This window comes from Dama dama, chromosome 7 (assembly GCF_033118175.1).
Source record: "Dama dama isolate Ldn47 chromosome 7, ASM3311817v1, whole genome shotgun sequence".
Lineage (NCBI taxonomy): Eukaryota > Metazoa > Chordata > Mammalia > Artiodactyla > Cervidae > Dama > Dama dama.
This window is the reverse complement of record NC_083687.1, coordinates 43,245,582-43,265,060: the sequence shown is the minus strand read 5'-3', so window position 1 is coordinate 43,265,060 and position 19,479 is coordinate 43,245,582. Positions and strand designations below refer to the sequence as shown.

The window sequence follows — 19,479 nt, the reverse complement described above, 5'->3', positions numbered from 1 at the left end:
ATAATATTTCCAAAGGGTGAAGCTGCTATTTCATCATTTTCTCCACAGGGGTTGAGTTATGAGGGCAGAATAAAAACAAACAAAAAAAAGCATCACATTAACAAATAAATCCATGGAATATTGCAAGAAGTATACTAAATCCGTGCATGTATAGAAGTCAACTAAATCAGACCCACAGAAACAAACTTAAAAGATTGGAGCCCTGGATAAATGTCTCCATAAACACAATCATCTCAGAGATGAAAGGATACTTTCTTTAAACACTAAACTGCTTCCCCAGGACAAACCCATGATAAAAATCTAACACAATGATTCTAGATGGCAAAATACCACTTTAAAAATGTAAGGCAGATCAACTCTAACTGGGGGCAATTTTTTTGTATTGACCAGCAATACTTTTTGTATTGAACACAGTAGAAGGGTGTCCCTTTATTATGACTGATGGATAGGAAAGATTTTACAAGATCTCTCTCATGAAAGACCAGCTACTATTCACTCTTACCTAATCTTTTGTAATCTTTTAAGCATTCTGCAGTCCTGAAGATGTGTACCCTTGCTGGCTTGGTGAGTTTGTGGCTGAGAGGGTAGACGGTGGATAAAGTTCTTGGGCTTCCCTTGTGGCTCAGATGGTAAAGAATCTGCCCATAATGCAGGAGACCTGGGTTCAATCCCTGGGTTGGGAAGATCCCCTGGAGAACGGAAAGGCTACCTACTCCAGTATTCTGGCCTGGAGAATTCCATGGACTGTATAGTCCATGGGGTCGCAAAGAGTCAGACAAACTGAGAGGCTTTCACCCTCAGGGACGAGAAGAACTGGCCCACCTGCTTGAGCTAATCTTCTCAAAATTCTTAGACCCTGTTGTCATTTGCTCCTTACACAGATCCTGCGGAGGGGCTATGTTACAGAATAAGACACCTTTATTAGGCAGAATGAGAGGAAGCAATAACTAATAACAAAACCCAAGAGAATAACAGAACTACAGCATCTACAATGGCAGTAGAGAAGAAAACTTAGGATGCAAGTGTTAGAGACAGCTTCAAGAGGCCAGGTAAATAAGGACTGATTTGTCAATGGGCTTAAGTTACCTACAGAGTTAATAATAAAAATACAGGTTAAATATTTAAAGTGCATCATGGATTTAGTCTCCATTGATGTCTTAATACGACACAACCTGTAGACCATCTTTCTCTGGCAAACTCAGTTGAACTTTGGTGTGTCATGCATCTTTACCATTCATAAGCAGCCTGTTGGAATGATCTACCTTGTTGACTACTAGCTATTTTTGTATTTCTACAAACATTCTCACTAGGACACAGCTAATTTATTTGCAAACAGCGTGATCTCTTTGATGCTTGCTTCTATGATTAGTTAAGCAGGTCTGGAACGGGGCTCAGGCAAGGTCTAACTGTTGAGGGAAGCTTTCCCGGGAACGTCCCCAGGAATTCTCAGTCTCTGGCTGATGGGCACTGCTAACCAATCCTACTGGGTGCTAGTCCCCTCCTCCTCCTCCCTGCGTCGTTTGCTCACGGGAATGACCGGTCCCCTGCTGACCTTTCCGGGGAGCCCTCTGCAGACTCTCGGTATTCCTGCTCTCTGGTTCTGTGCCCTGTAAACTCCAGCTATCTTGGGTTTCCGGAAGCTCAGCTCCACTCTTCAACTCAGACAGTCTGCCAGACTCTACCTGGATTTCCCTCCTGCATGCAGCCTGGAAACTCTCCAGGCAGAATGCGGGGCCGCCACAGGGCTTGTCGCCTACTGATCAAGGATCACGTCTCCTCTCTGCCCAAAGTACAGTGTCCTAACGAGTGTTATTTCATTTATTGTGTCTGGTTTCTGGCTGGGTCGGGGGGAGAGTCAGTCTGGTTCCATGTTCCTCCACCTGGGGAGGACCCTTCACATAAAAGCTCTGCCTGAGGGGACACTCTGCTCATCTATTTCCCATTCAGCATCCAAACCACCTCCACACAGAACCTCAGGGGCTAGTTACTGCCTTCCTGCCCATCTCCACCAGACCTCCTCTTCTGGTTCCAGAGTCACCTTCACCTTGGAGAATGCCACTGGCTTCTCCTGTCCTGTTCTCAGCAAAGCCAGACCTGTGGCAAGTCTGCCCAGCACAATCCCCTCAACTCTCTGAAATGGAAGAACAGGCATACCTGTGACCATGACCTGTCCAGTGGACAGTCATTTCTTGAAGCTCAGGAGTTCGGTGGGTTATTCTCTAGAATGTAAGCTGGTCAAATACTACTAAAGACATGCCATAACATCTCAAATCTGTCATTCTTTGCCTTAAAGATTTTTCTAAACTTAAATTTAGTCTGCATAATTTCAGATGTGCAGATGACACCACTCTTATGGCAGAAAAGTGAAGAGGAACTAAAGAGCCTCTCTTCTAAACTTAGTCTGCATAACCTCATATATGCAGATGACACCACCCTTATGGCAGAAAAGTGAAGAGGAACTAAAGAGCCTCTTGACGAAAGTGCAAGAGGAGAGTGAAAAGGTGGCTTAAAACCCAACATTCAAAAAACTAAGATCATGGCATCTGGTGCGTCTATTTGCCATTCATGGTAAATAGTTTTGCTGTTGTTGTTGCAAATAGATGGGGAAACAATGGAAACAGTGACAGGCTGTATCTTCTTGGGCTCCAAAATCTCTGCAGATGGTGACTGCAGCCATGAAATTAAAAGACGCCTGCTCCTTGGAAGACAAGCTGTGACAAACCTATACAGTGTATTAAAAAGCAGAGACATTACTTTGCCGACAAAGGCCCAGCTAGTCAAAGCTATGGTTTTCCCAGTAGTCAGATATGCATGTGAGAGCTGGATCATAAAGAAGGCTGAGCGCTGAAGAACTGATGCCTTTGAACTGTGGTGTTGAGAGTTCCTTGGACTGAGGAGATCAAACCAGTCAATCCTAAAGGAAATAAACCCTGACTATTCATTGAAAGGACTGATGCTGAAGCTTCCATTCTTTGGCCACCTGATGCAAAAAGCCAACTCATTGGAAAAAACCCTGATGCTGGAGAAGATTGAAGGCAAGAGGAGAAGGGAACGACAGAGGATGAGAAGGTTGGAGGGCATCACCGACTCAATGGACATGAGTTTGAGCAAGCTCTGGGTGATGGTGAAGGACAGGAAAGCCTGGCGTGCTGCAGTCCATGGGGTTGCAGAGAGTCAGACAGGACTGAGGAACTGAACAACAACAGCAAAACTTAGTCTACAGTCCACATCAACAACAGCACAAAAACAAAGAAGCGCACAGTTCCTTAACATTAGCTGTAACACAGAAAGCAAAAGGGACGATGACTTCTTCAGAATCTGCCTGGGCACTAAATCTTATCAACCGAAGCCGTGCCCCCCACTCACAAGAGACAGTTTATAAGGGATGACAATTAAGTTTCAAAGCCTAAATGAATTAGTGAAAAATGCTTCTAGAGTTCAGTATGCCCCAAAGCAGATTTCAAGTCCAATGGAAGACTGTGTTAAAATTATGAGTCATTTATAATTAGGCTAACTTACTAAAATCACACTGTTCTTTAAGATGCAGCTATTTTCAGAGAAATTCTGATGGTATGCTACAAACTGAAGGGGAAAACAAAGGATCTAGAACTCTGGAACTAAAAAATATTTTAATTAGATCACTAGTTTATGTATGATTTTAAAGTAATCATTATGAAAGAATCTCAATAATCATTCTAAGGAATATTATGGTGGTACTGAAAAGATGACAAACTCAGGGAGGTCTAAATTCTACACCTCCTTTTAGCTCCACTTCTCCACTCTCCTAAACGTGCCTGCTCCCCCTCTGCAGGGGAGGGCGTCACACGCCATCCCCGCGTCCTTGCCTCCTTACTCAGGTCTCAGTTCTCACGTGTCCTCCAGGAAGGGCCCTCCCTCCCCACCACTCACATTACCCTGGGTTATTTTCTTCAATACAACTGTCTGAAATTACCCTTTTTAAAAACCATGTACACATTGACCATCTATCTCTCCCCACATCTGTGGCTACAAATGCAAATGTCACTCACTCAGTTGTGTCGGACTCTTTACGACTCCATGGACTGTAACTCACCAGCCTCCTCTGTCCACAGAATTCTCCAGGCAAGAATACTGGAGTGGGTAGCCATTCCCTTCTTCGGGAGATCGAACCCAGGTCTCCTGCATTACAGGCAGATTCTTTACCATCTGAGCCACCTGGGAAGTCAAATGCAAGCTGACTTCCACAAGTCCATTTCTCTCACTGCTAGCTTAGACAAACCCATGGAAATGGTCTTATGTTCTTTATTTTGGCTCATATAGTCAATATTAATGCTTCTTACTTGATGAAAAATATACTTCCTATTGGTTATGAAAACCGACACAAGGCATCAGCAGTTACACTTGTAATGGCTAGCTTGTCTTCTGAACCTCTGACAACCCAACTACTGGTACAGTACTTGTCTCTGCCTACAGCCGTGGTTTGTCCACTCTCTGATGTTTTCTACTGATCAAGGGGGTGTCTATTCCTGCCCATAAGAGCAATCAGCCATTCTAATATCACTTTATATGCAGAAGAGTTATTACAAAAGCTATTTATGGGCATTTTCCCCCCACAACTATACAGTCGCTTATATGTCACTTTCATTAGGCAACCAGCTGAAGCAGAATGTCCTCCTTCCATGCAGAAACACTCGGGGCAATGCATGCTTGTGCTCAGTCGTGTCCAACTCTTTTGCAACCCCACGGACTGTAGCCCACTGGGCTCCTCTGTCCATGGGACTCTCCAGGCAAGAACACTGGAGTGGTAGCCATTTCCTTCTCCAGGGGACCTTCCCAGCCCAGGATTGAACCCACATTTCCTGCTGTGTCTCCTGCACTGTGGGCAGATTCTCTATCACTGAGCCACCAGGGAAGTCCATTTGGGGTAAACCACCTACACAAATGTTTTTCAGGGGTGGATGCAACCCCAGGAGTGTTCTAAAGCTCTTTCCTTCTGTCCACACTGAGAATCTGCCACATAACTGTTGGAATGGGTCACATTCCTCCTTTCACAGGAGGCAGGAATTCATCCTCTGTGCCGGGAATGCTTATCAAATACATGATGAAATATCATATATCCACTCCCAACTACAGATGCACTAACACCTGGAATGGATTCTGTTTGCTTCAACGCAACAGTCAGAAACGGACCTGGCCTTAACCTTGGCCCCTAGGCTGTTACATGACTTCATGTACTAATAACTCAGTCTCTGTCCCAACTCCCACAATTGCTGCCCGCCCAGTCCCAGTCCCTGATGGGAGTGGAATGAGACAGGGCACTATAGACATGATTACCGCTGGAGGTGAAGGAGATATTATCTTTCAGTCCCCTGCTCTCTCCATCCTCATCGAGTTGTCTGACCCAGATTTTCTGGAAAGCTATGTAGTGGGCAAACACTGTAATGCCCTCACATCATATAGCCAACCCTTATATTACATGTTATCTCTTCCAGAGCCAGAAAAGAAAAATCACTAGTTTAGTTTATAGGGCTGCTTGTTAAAGAGGAAGGAGGTTTATTTCTAAGAGACTCTTCCCTTGTGGACCACATATGTTTAATTTGGGGTTTTGGAAAATTTTTTCAATGGTATACTATAGGATGCCAACTCACAGAATTTTTATATATATTATACACAAACTGGTTCTGTAAGCAAGTAAGTTATGAAGTGCTGAGTCAAACAAATTTCTCAGAACCTTTAATACATTGACACATACTACGTGTAATACATTACTATGTGTACATGTACTACAAAGTTCCATGAGGCAAATACAGGGTAAAGTGTTTCTGGAACTTATTTGATCATGGACTGTTTTATCAGTGGCTATCTTTTCAGTCCTCTGTTCCTGTAAAATACATCAGGAAGTGCTGCAGCTAATAAAAAATTCTAAATCCAATTTTTATGTTTATCAAAATAGTACATGTATATTTCTTAAGTCAAAGAGTACCCACGGGGATTTATGATGAAGCTGATTAGTGCCTCACTCAGTGCTCCCCATCTTCCTGTCCTTTTTTTTTTTTTTAAACCACATCAGGCAGCATGCAAGGTCTTAGTTCCTAGACCAGGGATCAAACTCATACCCCCTGCACTAGAAGAGCAGACTCTTAACCACTGGACCATAAGGGAAGTCCCTATCCTGCTTCTTCAAAAGCAGCTACAGTCAGTCCTTCCAGTATTTATCTTCATTTTTTCTAAATAACATGTCAACACTGACATTTATTCATTTTTTTCCCATTTTAAATATTGCTTCCTGATTTCCTGCTGTCAAAGCTGAGGATTAGCTTCCTTAAACCCCTCCCATCCCTCCACACAAACACACTTCACTGCATCTTCCCAATAACCTACAATTCTGGCTTGAATCCATATGCCACATTTAATTATCATCAGAATGTGTGTGTGTGTATATATATATATATATATATATATATATAAAATATTATCTATAACTAAGCCATGTATTATATTATTTCTTTTCTTGTAAAACTACATTTTCCTACTGTTAATAGTCACCTTATTTGCTTAGTTTTTTAGAAAACATTCCTATCACTAATACATAGTCAAACTCTCCATCAGAGCTTATAAAACCCAGCTCAACATGCTCAAGCACACCAGACAGTCTGCCCTGGAAAACACTGCTCCTGGAATCCTCTGGGGGCTCTTCCTGCTTCCGTCTGGGCTGCTCTCCAGACCCGCTGAAGCTTCTCTTCACCATCATCCTAGGAATTCTGTTTCTCTCCCGAACTGGACAGATCCGCTAAGAGCAACTCATATCTCTTCCATGCTCCATCTTCCTTCTTACTGGTTTACTCCCTCGTTTGTAGAGCATATCCTCCAGCCACTTCCTGATAAAGTCTGCACATGAGCTAAACTGGAGCCCTTATATGGCTGGAAGTTACTATTTCTTCACACTGGCTGAAAATTTGGCTAAGTAAATAAAGTGAAAGTCGCTCAGACGTATCCGACTCCTTGCGACCCCATGGACTATACAGTCCATGGAATTCTCTAGGCCAGAATACTGGAGTGGGTAGCTGTTCCCTTCTCCAGAGGATCTTCCCAACCCAGGAATCAAACCCAGGTCTCCCCCCTTATAGGAGGATGATTCACCTGCTGAGCCACAAGGGAAGCCCAAGAATACTGGAGTGGGTAGCCTATCCCTTCTCTAGCGAATCTTCCTGATCCAGGAATTGAACCGGGGTAAATAAATATACAGTAAAAATCATTTTCTACTTACAGGGTTGCTGCTGAGAAGCTGCAGTTCCTTAGGACCTTTATGAAGGTTTTCATGACTTTTTACCCTGACTGTACATACTTCTGGCTCTCTCCCTCATCACGTCCTTGGGGGACCCTTTCCAACTCAGTCACAGCCTTCAGTTTTGAACAAGTTTCTTGTATTAATTCTTCAGTGAATGTCTCCCCTTTTTCTCTTTCCTTTCTTTCTGAAGCTCCTAGTATATAGGACTTAAAAATTAATGCTCTAATTTGCTAAACATTCTCAGCTTTTCTCAGTCTTTTTGTTCTCTCATGTAAAAATTTAACATTAGCTTTTGTTCTTCTAAAACGACTTTATTTCTTAAGTTATTTATTTTTGACTACACTGGGTCTTCGTGGCTGTGTGCAGGGTTTCTCTGGTTGCAGTGAGAAGGGGACTACTCTTCGTCTCAGTGTGTGGGCTTCTCCCTGGGGTGGCTTCTCTTGTTGTGGAGCACAGGCTCTGGGTGTGCAGGCTTCAGGAGTTGTGACTCACCAGTTCTAGAGGGCAGGCTCAGGAGTTGTGGCACGGGCTTAGTTGCTCCATGGCATGTGGAATCTTCCTGTACCAGGGATTGAACACATGTCCCCTGCATTGACAGGTGCGTTCTTATCCATTGTACCACCTGGGAAGTCCTAAAATCATCTTTTAATGCTTCACTTAAAGCCTTCTACTTCTGCAATCACGTATTTGATGCCCAAGAGCTTTCTTGCTAATTATCCCTTCTCTAGAGCATCCTATTTGTGTCTCATAAATGCAAAATGGTCTCCTGTAAGATACACCTGAGGTTATTAATTAGTTTTTGCTCTTAAGTTTTCTTCTGCTCCCATCATAGTGTCTCATTCCTCTGTGGGTCTTTAAAAATAATTACTAGTTTATTTTTAATTTATTTTGGCCCTGTTCATTTTGGAACCTTTCTTCAATTGGCTATTACTCCTTAGCTGTGCATTCATACTTAAGAGTGAGGCACCACCAGGCTGATGAGAGCACGTACAGAGGTGTGGGGCTCGTCGTCAGGGGGCACAAGGATGCAGACCCAACCGTTTCATCAGAGGACTCCCCAGTCTCCATCCCTGCAGGTCCTTTCTCGCAGGCTGGTCAGTTTCTCAGAAGACCTCTCCAATTCTCTGCCCAGGGGAGACAAGATTGGCTGCCAGGGTTCTGGGAGTCACCAGAAAGAGGCCTAACAACGTAATCTTTTAAGAAGTCTTTCAAATGCTAGTCAAGGAAAGTTTTACAACAGGATAGAGGAAAGTGAATGGCTTGCCCAAGAGCACAGAATCAGTAGCCGATGAAGCCAGGACTGGGGTCTTCTGATTCTATTAACAGTGCCCTCTTTCTACGACACCACCCCAGATCTAAAATGATATTTCAGTTATGTGACACATGTTAAGACTTGTCCAGTACACTCCGGCTTTTACTTAAATTACAGATGAGGCTGTTCTCCAAACACTTACTTCTCATTTTGTAACATATAAACTATAATGTACTAATTATATATCTAATATATCTAAGTCACTGGGTGACAGGGAAGAAAAGAACGACATATGAAATTTCATAGTCCCAAATCTTGTTACCCACCTCCAGTTCTAGTTTGCCCAATACAAAGAGTCACCACGATAACTACTATGACAGGCCACTGCCTCTGGTAATGACCGTCTCACTGAATCCTCACCACAACTCCAGGAGGCGGGGACACTGTCATCTTCACTGCAAGCTACACATGTTGAAGCTAAGAGATTAAATAACTTCCCAAAGGTCTCATAGACAGTCTGTGACAAAGCTGAGCCCCTTTCCACAGCCAGCACTCGGGTTCCTTTTCCTCCTGCTCTAAAGGAAAGACAAGGAAAGGAAGCAAAGGGAAAAAGCCACCCAGGATCTACCGTTTGGAGAACACGAGGTCAGGGGTTCTCCTACCTTGCGAAGTTCTATCTGTTGCACTGTTCCCTCCACCGTTTATCCCATGCTCAGCTTTCCAGACCTCATCTCCATAAAACGGCAACAGATAGTGATACCAACAAAACAAAACAAAACATGTTTTGGATAGCTTATTAAAGAGTTTTACCTGAAATCCCTGTCTTTTATGACTCCAAACTTACAAAGAGTAGCATGTAAAGTACTGTGGGAAACTTTGAGATTGCAAATGAATATTGGGGCCAATTTTCCAAACTCACCTCTTATTTTTCTTGTAATTTTCCAGTTGTTGGGACTGCATATGTTTGTATCTCTCTAATTCACACTGTCCACATAAATCCTCCAGATTCAGCAGGTGGTTTTCTACCTCCTCAAAACTAGCTTCTAAATGAGCTGAAAGTATACAAAGTCAAAAGAAGAAACAAACGTCAGAAATCAGAATCCTTGATCATGGAGAAAAGAAAAAGTGTCTAAAAGCTAAGTTTGAACTGTTGAGATTATTTTGCATTTATTTAAAATTTTTATTAACCCTTCTTGAAGCAAAATAAAATGTACCAACATTAAAATATATTTCAAGCTATCTTTTTTGAGTATATTTTTATATCTTGAACATTTTTAAGACACAACTTCCCAAAATACTTGATACTTCATTAACCAGGATAGGGAAACAGAGTATCTTGATTAATCTAATGTTGATATCCTAATGATCGCATATACCACATATGAATGATCAATTTTCAAATAATGAGAATATATCAAAATATAGTTAACACAAATTACACCAAACATAATTTAATATTTGAGATTTCAAGTGACTTTAGCATTGTTTTGCCTTGAACATGACATATATAAATCTCCAAGGCACTGAAGCATCGCTCACTGTCCACTGCTCTTTCAACCACTCCACATTGCCTCTAGGCCACAGAACTCAGCAGATGGAGATCCTCTCTGTCAAATCCTTCATTTAAAACAGTGAAGCCACAGCCTGCAGAAATTATTTCAGTGCCCTGCCCAAGGTCACCTAGCTAGTGATAAGCAGTCAGGGATCAAAACTGAGTCTCTCTTTCACGCAATGATTTCCAGTTGATAGGTGCTTAAGTAAACCAAGATTTCACAGCTGTAGGGGTGAGGACCGGTTGTTTTCTTAGACAACAGAAAAGTTTTAGAGGTCAAAGGTTTTAGACCTCAGACAGCATCATGGCCATCTACCAGGCACTCACCACACGTCCCAGGCACTGGGACACAAAGATGAAAAAGAGAAACCGTGTGCTCAGAGAGCTCAAAGTGGAGGGGAGGCATGTTTCAGAGACAACACAGCCTGACAGAGGGTGAGGGCCTGTGAAAAATCAGAGGAGAGGCATCTGACATAGACAGGTGAGCATGAGACTCAGCAAGAATGTGTGTCATGGGGGTAGGGGCAGGGAAGGCAAGCTGGCTGTGCTGCTTCCCAGCCATAGATTCACTCACACAGCTAAGATTCAAGGGCGCTGGGTCTAATTCCTTCCCTTAGCCACTAGATTGCCACGTGACTTTCTAAGTTAGTTTCTGTAGCACCAACAGAAGGAGCAAGTTTCGAATTCCATGGACAGAGGAGCCTGCTAGGCTACGGTCCATGGGATCGCAGAGAGTCGGACATGACCGAGCGACCAATACTTTCCCTTTCCTTTTCCGGAATTTCAACCTGCAGTTTTAGGTTTACTAAGATGCAAACTTTCCCCGTTTTAAATGAATCTGTTTGACCCACAGATATTAAATCCAGAAACAAACACATTAAAGAAATTTTTTTTAGTCACATGGTATGGGATGTGGGACCTTAGTTCCCCGGTGAGAGTCACTCAGTCGTGTCCAACTCTGCGACCCCATGGACCATACAGTCCATGGGATTCTCCAGGCCAGGATACTGGAGTGGGGAGCCTTTCCCCTCTCCAGGGGATCTTCCCAACCCAGGGGTTGAAGCCAGGTCTCCTGCATTGCAGGTGGATTCTTTAAGAGCTGAGCCACAAGGGACGCCCTTAAACTATGGGGGAAACTGAAGTTCCCTCTGCCTGGTTCCCCAAAGATCAAACCCACACCCCCTGCACTGGAAGGCAGAGTCTTAATCACTGGACTACCAGGGAAGTCCCCACATTTTTTAATATCCTAAATTTTAACTCTACTAAATATCTGTGTTTTTGTACTTGGTAGGGACTATGGCTTGGGCTTCCCTGGTAGCTCAGAGGATAAAGCATCTGCCTGCAATGCGGGAGACCGGGGTTCGATCCCTGGGTTGGGAAGATCCCCTGGAGAAGGAAATGGCAACCCACTCCAGTATTCTTGCCTGGAGAATCCCATGGACCGAGGAGCCTGGCGGGCTACAGTCCATGGAGTTGCAAAGAGTTGGACACGACTGAGCAACTTCACGTCACGGTTTAAAAAGACATGGGGTGGAGGTTTCACCCAGTGGGTGGGGTTGGATGATTGGCTTGTCAAGGTTTCCTGGTTAGGGAAGCTTGCATCGGTGTTCTGGTGCGTGGAACTGGATTTCTTCTCTCTGGAGTGCAATGGAGTGCCCAGTAATGAGTTTTGAGATGGGTCTGTGTGTTAGATGTGATTTTGGGCAGCCTGTATGTTGACGCTCAGGGCTATGTTCCTGCGTTGCTGGAGAATATGCGTGGTATGTCTTGCTCTGGAACTTATTGGCTCTTGGGTGGTGGTTGGTTTCAGTGTAGGTATGGAGGCTTTTGGATGGTCTCTTATTACTTAATGTTCCGTGTAGTCAGGAGTTTTCTGGTGTTCTCAGGTTTTGGGCTCAAGTCTCCTGCCTCTGGATTTCAGTTTTATTCTTCCAGTAGTCTCAAGTCTTCTCCAACTATACAGCACTGATAATAAAACTTCTAGGTTAATGGTGAAAAGATTCTCCACCGTGAGGGACACCCAGAGAGTTTCACAGAGTTACATGAAGAAGAGGAGAGGGAGGAGGGAGATAGAGATGAGCAGGAGGAGAAAAAGGGGGACTCAAGAGGAGAGACACAGATCTACGCAGCTGTCTGTTCCCAGAGTGTTCTCCGTAGCCCAGACACCCACAAAGATTCACAGAATTGGATTGGGAAGAGAAGGGGAAAGGAGGAAACAGAAGTGTTCTGAGATAGAAAACAGAGAGTCAAGATTGGGAGAGAATAATCAACACACTCCTGAATAAAAATGGGAACTGAATATTGGATTCTTAAATGTCCAAAATTTATATCACATACTTAAAAACAAAGATTAAAAATCTAGAGTAGAGGTTAGACTCTTAAAAATACAATATTAAAAACAAAAACACAAAAAATTTTAAAAATATATATGAAGTTCGGTTTAAAAATAGGGCTTCTCTTTTTTTTTTTGCAAGGTTATAGTTAAAAAAGAAAAAAAAAAGACATGGATTTAGGAGGAAAAATTAAATTTTACTGAAAAGTTAAAACATGGCAAGTAGTTTAGCACTCCTCTTCAAGAACATTTTAGGTAATGACTTTTATCATATTTGATTTTTCACTGTAGATCAGTTTAAGTCTGGAAAAGTCTGATAACACAGTCCATAACAGTTTTGAATCTATCTTTAGGGGTCACATATAACAGCTATTACCTGTGCCTGTGGAAAGCCTAACCTGAAACAATTAGCAAAAATCTAAGTTTTAATCAATGAAAAATTGATTTTCAGAAATGTCATCAGTGGTACCTGAGGAGTATATATATATATATGGAAAGGAAAAAAGGAAAAATGATGTTAATGTATTAGTTGCTGTACAGATTTTTTTTTTTTTTTTTTTATATTAAATGGAAAAACGAGTGGGAGCCTCAGCCTGGGAGCTCGTGCTACTGGCCCTGAAGAAGGAGTGTCCAGTTCACTCTGTTAGAACTAGTTTGACAGGGTCTTACAAGATGATCATAGCTAACAGGATTATTTAAAGGATATTTCACTTTGATTAGTGATAAGAACTAGAATAATTGCATTCAATACGGAATCCATTTAGCTCTAAGCTACTTGGTTCCTTTAGCATCAGACATGTTATCCTCAGCATACAGGGGGCTGGGTAACAGACAGGCTTTGACGTATAGGCCAGCACTGTGTCCTGGTGCTGGACGGCCACCTGAGACTTACAGTGCCCGGGAGAGTCCGGGGTCACATTATGGCTCCTGCCCAACTCCCAGTTCTCCCCTTTAGAAGTTTCAAAGGCCCCTGAGAACTTACAGCTTAATTCCCTACCCGAGCACTCGGGGACCTCTCACTCCCTGCCCAGAGGCTACTTTTCCAGCCTCACTGCCACCCTCCCTCACGACCGCTTATGACTCCAAGGAGGGTCCCACATGTGCCTGCCTGTCCTGAGGGGTCTTTGCTTCCCGCCCCAACCCCACATCTCCCTGGCAAGTTCAGGTCAGAGCTCTCCCTCCCTCATCTGTGCTTCCACTGACCTATGAACCCTGCCCAGGACTCATACTCTGACATTATGCCACTATCCTGTCCTCTCATCTTTCTCAGCATTCTGTAAACATCTTAGGGTAAAGCCTATATTTTTGCAACATCCAGTCCCATCACTTCATGGCAAATAGATGGGGACAAAGTGGAAGCAGTGACAGATTTCATTTTCTTGGGCTCCAAAGTCACTGTAGACGGTGACTGCAGCCATGAAATTAAAAGATGTTTGCTCCTTGGAAGAAAAGCTATGACAAACCTAACAGTATATTAAAGCAGAGACATTACTTTGCCAAAAAAAGGTCCATCTAGCTAAGGCTGTGGTCTTTTGAGTAGTCATGTACGGATGTGAGAGTTGGACCAGAAAGAAGGCTGAGCAGCGCAGAATTGATGCTTTTGAACTGTGGTGTTGGAGAAGACTCTGGAGAGTCCCTTGCCTGCAAGGAGATTCAATCAGTCAACCCTAATGGATTCACTGGAAGGACTGATGCTGAAGCTGAAGCTCCATACTTTGGTCACCTAATGCAAAGAGCTGATTCACTGGAAAAGACTCTGATGCCGGGAAAATAGAGGGCAGCAGGAGAAGGGGGCAACAGAGGATGAGATGGTTGGATGGCATCATCGACTCAATGGACATGAGTTTGAGCAAACTCAGGAGATGGTGAAGGACAGGGAAGCCTGATGTCCTGTAGTCCATGGGGTCACAAAGAGTCAGACACAAATCAGTGCCTGAACAACAACAAAACATCTGGTCTGCTGAATTCAATTAAGAAGGATTTCTGGAGATACAATGATTCTATCACTCTAAAACAAAAAATAATAATCAAGAAAGCAAATCTATGATTCATATTCATCTAATTTACATATTAGGAGGTTATGCTAAATTTTGTCAATGAGCGAATTAAACATGGGCAGAGAACTTTGAAAACACTGTTATCAGTATATCAAGTTAGGCCCCAGTGAGTTAAAGCAGAAGCAGCAATGGAACTTTTCCATTTTAACTCTTATCAGGCTTGAGGTCAGTAATAAAATATATAAGAACTGTACCAATGAACATGAATTTTCTTCCCTTTTTATATGAAAAACTTTACAAAAATCTCTTTAAATAATAAGCATATATATGGTATGTACTCTGAATATTTTATTTTGAATTTAAACAGGCAGAGATTTAATCTCCCTGTCACACCCTGCTCATCTCCTGCTAGGAAATAGTCACAGATTTCAGTAAATCTGGTAACTAGAATTAGAATGCCCGTGCATAAAACACTAGCAGGCCTCCAGGGACACAAAAGGACCTTCACAAGAAGTTCCAGCCTCACCATTTTGCTCACTATAACAACAGTATATGTCTCAGTTAGTGATCAGTGGAGAAGATGGGTGGAATCTTATTGGGAAGGGCCATCTGGGAGAGCCTGACACCTGGGCAGGAAAGAGCGTCACAAACCTTCGTGTGGAGACTGTCCCAGAGGAAGAGCCGTGCTGTTTGGAATTTTCCTTTGAGCCATTTGTTTCAGATACATACTCTGTGTAGTGTAACCACTGGCATATGAAGAGTGGAGCAGCACATTAAAATTCATAACTTCACACTTAATGAGTATTTTCTAGCAAAAATAATTAGCCTCAGAGAACAAAGAAATCTCTGCAAAAACATAGGTCACAGGAGGCCAGGTACTAAAGGACCACAAGAGTCTTCCAATGCTTTTGTCATTCTTGGTGTGATAAGGTAATAATGGAGTGGTAACAAGGAACTTTGAGGCGGGCATTAGAAAGCCATCAAGCGACAAATGAGATCTGTGCAGTATATACTAAACCGTGTCGAAAGGGAGCTAATATGTCCCTTGAAGGGTCTAATCTCAGAACGTAACCTGGACCATAAGATAATCTGTTTCATGAAACTGTAAAAACTGTGACAGTCTCCTAGCCAGATGCACTCTCAAATTCTGTACAGAGAAAGCAGAACAGTAATGTATCCGGTCAGGTCAGATTGAAAGAGAGAGGCAAGCAAGCTCAGTACAAGGCTGTCATTCTCTTTACAGAACTGTTATCTGAGAATTAACAGAATCTTCTGTTCTAGATGAAGGTGTCTTTTTAAGTAGGTCATACGAAATAAACTAAGCAACAGAGAGAATTCAGAAAAGCTCTTGACATTTTAGACTTTTAAAATAGGAATAGGATTAGACTACCCTCTAGTGGCAGTTCAGGAGAATTCAATGAATATGTTCCAAACATCTTACCAGTTTCACAGTAAAATGCACAGAATAAGTGTTGTAGGAAAAACCACTAGGTCATACTTTCCTCAATTTAAGTCTGAATTTTGCAATAAGGAGCTCATGATCTGAATCACAGTCAGCCGCATTAGTGACCTGGATAACCACAATGGTGTGGTCACTCACCTAGAGCCAGACATCCTGGAGTGTGAAGTCAAGTAGGCGTTAGGAAGCATTACTACGAACAAAGCTAGTGCATGTGATGGAATTCCAGCTGAGCTATTTCATATCCTAAAAGATGATGCTGTAAAGTGCTGCACTCAAGATCCCATCAAATTTGGAAAACTCAGCAGTTGCCCAAGGACTAGAAAAGGTCAGTTTTCATTCTAATCCCAAAGAAGCGCAATGCCAAAGAATGTTCAAACTACTGTACAGCTGCACTCATTTCACACGCTAGCAAAGTAATGCTCAAAGTCCTTCAACCTAGGCTTCAACAGTATGTGAACCAAGAACTTCCAGATGTACAAGCTGGATTTTTAAAAAGGCAGAGGAACCAGAGGTCAAATTGCCAACATCAACTGGATCACAGAAAAAGTAAGAGAATTCCAGAAAAACATCTACCTCTACTTCATTGACCTCTCCTTCATTGATGTGCTAAAGTCTTTGTGTGGATCACAACAAACTGGAAAATTCTTAAAGAGATGGGAATAGCAGACCACCTTACCTGCCTCCTGAGAAACCTGTATGCTGGTCAAGAAACAACAGTTAGAACCCAGTATGGAACAATGGACTGGTTCAAAACTGGGAAAGGAGTACATCAAGGCTGTATATTGTCACCCTGCTTGTTTAACTTATATGCAGAGTACACTGTGCAACTGAACAACAAGAAAGGGCTGGTGGCTCAGCTGGTAAAGAATCCACCTGCAACGCAAGAGAGCGTCTGCAGTGCAGGAGACCCAGGTTTGATCCCTGGGTCAGGAAGGTCCCCTGGAGAAGGAAATAGCAACCCACTCCAGTATTCTTGCCTGGGAAATTCCATGGACAGAGGAGCCTGGTGGGCTACAGTCCATGGGGTTGCAAGAGTTGGACACGACTTAGCACTAAACCAAGAAAGTGTACAGAATCTTGAGGACAATATTCCATTCTATCCTTACATACTATTTTTCAACATACAGAATACTACACTGTTCTCGCATTTCACACTAGGGTTTTGCACTCTTAACTATTGTGTAGGACAAGCTAAATTGTGTAACACCCATCCAATCCTCCCCTCAAAGACAATGGTTTTGTAAATCTGCAAAGGCCAGAGAGACTCCCAGGAGAAAGTGAGCATCCTGGTGACAGCTGCGTGGTCTTGCCCACTGCTGTGTGCCCTGAGCCCGAAAATGGCGCACGGGAGTCACCGATGCCTAACACATACCAGGCACCCTGGGCCACCCTGTGAAGCAGGTTCTCTTTTCTTCAATCCTAAAAGCAAAGAAACTAAAGCTTAGAGAAGTCAGGAAACCTCCACGGAGTCTCACAGTTAAGAAGCTGGGAAACTGCGGTCCAAACCCAGATCTGAAAGTCAGTTCATAGCCCTTCTTTCCCAATTCCCAGCATACCTTTATTTATTACCCTTTTTTTTTTTAAATGACAAGCCTTACCAGTGATTATCAATTATACAGTCTTTGTAAGCTGGATGGATCACATCCCATTAAAAAAACAACATGAGTGGATTATCTGTTCTTACTTAATTCCTGAGGGAGCATGTAATCAGGAGCCATATTTATTAAGCCACAGGATAACACAGCTAAAAGCATCATCAAAGGTCCAAATTGCTCACATCATATTAATCCCTTATTCTTTAATAAGGGCAGACCCTCTAGAGAGCAAGGCAAGACTAAAAGAGTTAAGTGGCCTAGGAAATATAGGGACTGAATGGATATAGTATTAGATTTGACAGTGAAAGGGCAAAAAGTTCAGAGAAGTTAAGAGAATCCTGTGACTACATATAGATTAGTTACTGTTTTCTTCTAAGCAATTTTTATTTTTCATTATTGCTTGACTAAGCCTTGTAATACTATATCAAAGTAATTAGGTAATGACAAAGAGCATTCTGAGGCTACCCCCTGAAAGGGACGCTATCGGGGCTTCCCTGGTGGCTCAGGTGGTAAAGAATCTGCCTGCAATGCAAGAGACCCCGGTTTGAATCCCGGGTCAGGAAGATCCGCTGGAGAAGGGATAGGCTGCGCACTCCAGTGTTCTTGGGCTTCCCTGGTGGCTCAGCTGGTAAAGAATCCACCCGCAATGTGGGAGACCTGGGTTCCATCCCTGGGTTGGGAAGATCCCCTGGAGAAGGCTACCCACTCCTGTATTCTGACCTGGAGAATTCCATGAACTGTATGTATAGTCCATGGGGTCACAGAGAGCCAGACACGACTGAGTGACTTTCACTTCACCCCCAAAATAAAGAAATCCACAGTTTATGGGTAAGCATTAAAACCAAATGATTCGAATTTCTAAGAATGGTGCATAATCTCATTAAAATGAATTCATAAAATGCATTAATAATATAGATATGTATTTATACAGCCAGCAAATTTGGCTTCCAAATGTTTTCCTCAGGCAACGACAACAGCAGAAATAAACAAATGGGTCTAGATCAAACTATAAAGATATTTGTACAGCAAAGGAAACCATCAACAAAATGGAATGGCAACCTTCTGAATGGGAAAAGATACTGCAGATGATCTATCTGATAAGGAGTTAATATCCAAAATAAATAAAGAACTCACACAACTCAAAAACAAACAAACAAACAAACAATCTGATTGAAAAAATAGGCAAAGGACCCGAATAAACATTTTCCCAAGGACCTGGAAAAAGATACATGAAGAGATGCTCAACATGGCTAGTCATCAGGGAAATGCAAATCAAAACTATAGTATCACCTCACGCCTGTCAGAATGGCTATTACCAAAGACAACAAGTGCTGGCAAGGGGAGCCCTCGGGCACTGTTGGTGGGAATGCAATTTGGTATAGCCCCCACTGTGGAGAACAATATGGAAGTTCCTTAAAAAAATCAAAAATAGAACTACCATATATGATCCAGCCACTCTACTCCTTGGTATTTATCCAAGAAGAAAATGAAAACACTAATGAGGAAAGATACATGTGCCCCCACCATGTTCACTGCAGCATTTTAGTTACAATAGCCAAAATATGGAAGTAAACCTAAACGTCCATCAAAAGACGAATCGACAAAAAAGGTGTGGTACATATATACACTGTAATATTACTCAGCCACAAACAAAAAATGAAATAATGCCATTCACAACAACATGGATAGACCTAGGGGGTAATATGTTATGTGGAATAACCGAGAAAGACAAATACCATATGATTTCATTTGTGTATGAAATCTAAAGAACAAAACAAGTGAATGAACAAAACAGAAAAAGACTCACAGATACAGAGAACAAAGTAGTTGTTGCCAGAGGGGAGGGTGGTGGGGTAGCTGGATGAAGCAAGTGAGGGAGACTGAGAGGTACAAACTTCCAATTATAAAGTACCTCATGGGATGTAATTTACAATAAGAGGAATGTCAATAATATTATAATAACTGTGTATGGTGGCAGATGGCTACTAGACTTAAAATGGTGATCAATTCAAAATGTATATA

At 42.5% G+C, this 19,479-nt stretch overlaps 1 protein-coding gene across 1 annotated transcript in view; it reads right to left on the bottom strand.

Annotated features, from left to right (window-relative positions):
- The window catches only part of DTNBP1 (dystrobrevin binding protein 1), a 97,007-nt gene that overhangs the window by 51,758 nt on the left and 25,770 nt on the right, over positions 1-19,479 (bottom strand). The window contains exon 6 of the mRNA XM_061147595.1: positions 9,439-9,571. Coding sequence (XP_061003578.1) covers positions 9,439-9,571 — 133 coding nt within the window. The remainder of the gene's footprint in view (positions 1-9,438; positions 9,572-19,479) is intronic.